The sequence below is a fragment of the Phlebotomus papatasi genome, chromosome 2 (assembly GCF_024763615.1).
Source record: "Phlebotomus papatasi isolate M1 chromosome 2, Ppap_2.1, whole genome shotgun sequence".
In the NCBI taxonomy this organism is placed as follows: domain Eukaryota; kingdom Metazoa; phylum Arthropoda; class Insecta; order Diptera; family Psychodidae; genus Phlebotomus; species Phlebotomus papatasi.
Genome location: NC_077223.1, coordinates 63,724,555 through 63,729,497, shown reverse-complemented (window position 1 = coordinate 63,729,497; position 4,943 = coordinate 63,724,555). Strand labels below are relative to the sequence as shown.

The following is a 4,943-nucleotide window of genomic DNA, read 5'->3' as shown; positions in this document are numbered from 1 at the left end:
TATGTCCTTTCTTCCTTTTTTGCAGGACTCTTTGGGCAATATATGGTGACTTTGACAAATAGTGCCCTTTTTGTGATTAATGGCAAAAGTAAGACCGTCAACTGTGAAATTGGCGGTGTTCTCAATCCCGTTGGTGTTGTATGGGCCAAGTATCGGCAAAATTCATCAGCACAGACGCCTAGTCTTATTCCCAGGAGTCACGAGGACATCAACGAAAATTAATTTTTCCGGTATGTTTAGACAATGGTTTAATATACAATGAACTAGAAAAAAAACATTCTGAAATGATGACCTTTCTCTATATCTTTCTCCTTTGTTCTATCACGTATCATTGGCACACGATTAGGAAAAAGACAAATTTTTCAATTATCACTAAAATGATAAAAATTATACACGTTTGTGTTTTTATGGACAAAAAGAGAGAGAGAGAGAGTAAGAGAAGGAAATAAACAAGTGGAAAAAATGTCTAAAATACACAAAAAAAAACATTTTTTTCTATCTAAATTAACAGTGGAATGTCCATTTATCTATGAAATCCACGATTTCTATTACAGCTCAAAAAATAAGTTTATTTTCTCACAAATAAATATAACTCTTGATTTCCTAAATTCATATTTTTTATCACCTGACACACCAAAAAGCAAAGAAATAGCCTTTCACAGAGGACAAATATGAATATAGAGTTGTGAATAATTTTAATGTGAGAAATGACACGGAAGCACACATTTTTCAAGAAAAACTCATCACTTGAATCAGCAATTGTTCTATCTGCTATGCAAAAACATTCAGAAAAAATAATTGTTACCTAAAGTAACAAAATCTCTTGCTCTTTTATTTTTTTTTTGCTTCAACTTGCAATGCTGATTCACGAAATAGTACGCAAAAAATGCGAAAAAATAGATGATTATTAATTTGTATACCAGAGCCAGAGATTATTACACAGAGTCATCAGACATCGTCACATTTTATTTGACTTACCAATTAGGATTAACGAGTTTGCGAAGAAGTATCACTGCGATGATAAAATAAAATATGAAAAAATACAGGGTCTCAGAGGAATGTGTGACGTGATATCGAGATATTTGAAATTGATTTTTGCATAACATGAAGATTATTTCCCAACAACTAATTTCTTCACAATCTTGGCGAGCAAAGTTTTTCAATATTTTATATGCAAATACTTTCACTGATGCACGAAAGGTTTTGGGCGAAATTCTTTCAGGTGAAATATTGTACTGAATTAAATGCAAAAAAAAACATTTGCAGTAGCTGGAGGAGATGTTACACGCACTCATATTAAACTCATATTCTTTTAAAATAATTCTTTCCCATTTTTTTTTAATTTTCCTAGGCTTCAGAATACAAAGACTATATTATTTAGTGGAAAAAATTAAATAAATCACTTTTCTTAAGCTGAAAAAATGGCACCAGAACATTAGGAATTAAATTTACAAGAAAATTTGCACGGTGTTGCAACTGCTAAAGACAGCTTACAAAATATTAAGATGTGAAATTCATTACTTATTCAGTAGTTTATGCGAGAGAACACAGATTGACTTTTAAATTTCTTTTAACTTTCTGTGAAAGAACTCAATTAAGGGGTTACATGAATCAAAAAGACTGAAAAACAGCATATTTTCTCAATTTTTTTCAGCACAATAAAAAAAATATTTGATTCAGTCTCTATAAAAAGTACAACATTTCAACTTTATTTTCTGAAAATTTCATTTAAAAATCTTAAAAATTCAGCCTTTGGAACCTGATTGTTGGAGACCTTTTTAAAAAAACCTACTTTGCGATGGACGACAAGATTACTCAGAATAAATAAATCTAAAAACGAAAAATACAACTATTTTTTATTAGCTGATGAGCTAAATACGTATTTGAACGAAAGCTTTTAAATAAAACAAAATTTAAATTTTTGTGAGATTTTTATAGAAAAGGGGTGGGAAAGCGTCCCAGGCTTTGCGAAATGCTCGAACTTGTGACTTAGATGCTATATACCTCAAAAGTACCTTCGCATCATTTACCATTTATCGGTTGTCAACCGATTTAAAAGGATTCATAATCTTTTAAAAGATTTTCCAAAATTGTTTAAAAAGCACTAGAATTGATTTTCGAATAAAAATTATCTATCGGCTATGAACCGGTTCACTACCTGTCCAGAACCTATTGGAATCGACTCAGTTTTAAAGGAAATTTCAAGACCTTTCCAACGAGCCATAACATGATACCATTCGCTTGATAAATGCTCTCTAGTGTTTTCTTTTAATCTTTGACCTTGAAAACCCGTTATTAGGAATGATTCAACGACATTTTCGTATATAGACGAAATATTCGTCTGGGTAATCTCTAAAACATATCCAAAAATGAAAAAAATCGCACGACGCGTTTTCAAGCAATCCCAAAAAACATGATTTTGAAGGGGAAGGGGAGGAGTGGAGCAAAAATGAGGGGCATGTTAATGAACCTTGGGTCGATTTATGGAGGGTCCCCCAAAGGTCCCAAGTCTCTATCTCTAACCGTTTGGACTCTAGAACTGATGACAGCCGGACGGACAGACGGATAAACAGCGTGACGCCAAAAAACTCGAAAATTCAGATTTCCAAAATTCTACCAAAATACGACTCCATGGGGGGTAAGCAGTCGAAATATATATATATATATATAACTCAAAATCGAGGGATTATAACTGCTCTCTCCGTGGAGTTCGAGCAGTAAAAATACCATTTTCAGCATATTTTACGTTACGTTTTATCTTGCAAAAAATTTGGGATCAAGGCAAAACAATCCACCGTTGAAATACATGTTTAAATCATCAGCTAAAAGGAAATATTTAGTTCTTGGACGTTAGATAAATTTACTCTGGTGAGTAATCTCATCCACCACAAAGTTTTTTTATTCTTAAAAACCGTCTTCAAAAATCTCAAATCAATGACCTAATTTAAAAAAAATTTAAATGAAAACTTCAGAAAACATAGTTGAAATGTTATTAACTTAGAAAAAGGTTGGTTATTACTTTACAATACTTATAGTCAAAAACTTAGACTAATGGAGTATTTTAAAAACAATTTTTGTCAAAAATTGCCTTTTTGAAATATTTTAGCGTTTATGTATACAATGATAGGGAAAAAGAGTCCCAGCTATGCGCAGTGCTCGAATTCACGAGAAAAAGCTATATGCGAAAATATGAGTTCCTAACCGATTAAATTGATTCATAAATTAAAAAGAAATCATTCTGAAATAGAAAATTGTTAAAGAAGAGTTTTAGAATGTTTTGGGATGATGGTATATTATCATGGCATTTAATTTTACCGATTCATTGTCGATTTAGTCCGATGTTGACGGGTTTGAAATTTTAATGCCTTTCTGGAAAATCCTAATTTTAGTAAATTGAAAATGAAAAAAAAAGTCTAGAATCCGTTTTCGAATTCAACGAGAAAGCATGGCTTGGGACGGAAAGAAGGGGAGTACCGAAGACCGGAAGTCGATATCTCTTACCGTGAGTGTTTTTGAACAGACTTCTGCTCGCTTGGTATGTAAGCCCAAGAAATTCTGTGTTTATTACCGTTCGTAATCTAGGCCGGTGAAAAAAGTGGATTACACAACTGCTCTCTTTTTGGAGTTCAAGCAGTAAAATGAAAGAAAATATGCTCTATTTTAGTTTTTTTATACTGCGTAACACCTTGTAAATACCTGGAAAAAATATAATCAGCCAGATGGGGGGTACTGGACAAAATTTCAAAAGCCATGGGGAAACTGGGGCACCACCAAACACGGGGTAGCACCAAACACTAAATTTTTATTTCTAAACTACTTGGACTATTTCGACCATTTCTTAATTGGACAAGCATCCCTAAAGTGCATATAAACTCCTATAGGCCTTGTCCTCAGAAGTCGAAGATCTGATTAAAAACTCCCAGTGTTTGGTGCTACCTTTTGTGTTTGGTGGTGCCCCAGTTTCCCCTAATCTCGAAATCCAATATCCCGTAATCCAAAATCCCAAATTGCTAATAGTGTCAGGAGTTCTGGTTGCAAAGAAAGTTTTTCTGTATTTTAAGAAATTATTCTCCGTGTGAGTTCATTCCTCTCAGAATTTTGACCATCCGGGATTTTGGCTTTAGTAAAAGTGGCGGAAAATGGGTCACTGGCGAAATATCAATAATTCATTTTATTTTAGCTTGAATACTGATTGTTTATATTTGGAAAATATTTGCATGAAACAGATCCACTCTTTTATAATTCAAAACGAGAATCTGTTTCTCATTTACATTTTGCAAAGAGTGCGTCTAACATTTGATTCAGGGTCTGTCAATCAAATATTCCCCAAAGTAATTAGCATATTCCACAACAGATTCTTTTTCAATGAATCAAAATTATTATGAATATAACTTTCTTGAGAAATCTTTGCAGCTAATTTGTGGCAAAGATCACGGACTTTTTCACTGTATAATATGAGCAAGATTACACAAATAATTAGCACAATTAGCCAAGAATAGGAGCCAATGGTAAAGAAGATAATGCATATTTCATGTCAAAATTTGCGAGATTTTTTTCAGTCTAACTTATTTTTTGCATTCTTCCCGCAAATTACCAGCTAATTCAATGGAATGATGTCCTTGTGCATGAGAATGAATATCAAATGATTGAGATCACGTCATTAATTTTTGCAATAACCCAGAATTAGATGGGGGTGGTACGGGGTCCTGTCCTCGAAAGGAGGCGGATTTGGGAGTTGATAATTTATTTAGTTGATTTTTTTTTGGCAAAGTTTGCACTTAGAATACAATGAGAGATGATAATCTCACAGACTTTTCTCTAAATAATATTTCCATTAATTTTTCTTACTGATAACATAGTCAAAAACTTTTAAAAATATTGTAGACATGAATTTTCTTATGCTTTTTAAAACAAAAGAAAAACGAAAATTTAAAAATAAATGA

The 4,943-nt window shown here is 32.6% G+C and overlaps 1 protein-coding gene across 1 annotated transcript in view; it reads left to right on the top strand.

The window, feature by feature from the left end:
* The window catches only part of LOC129802353 (follistatin-related protein 5-like), a 62,445-nt gene extending 60,601 nt beyond the window's left edge, over positions 1 to 1,844 (top strand). Inside the window, exon 6 of the mRNA XM_055848094.1 lies at positions 26 to 1,844. Within this exon, the coding sequence (XP_055704069.1) occupies positions 26 to 222 (197 nt within the window). The 3' untranslated portion in view covers positions 223 to 1,844. The remainder of the gene's footprint in view (positions 1 to 25) is intronic.
* Positions 1,845 to 4,943: the final 3,099 nt, after the last annotated feature.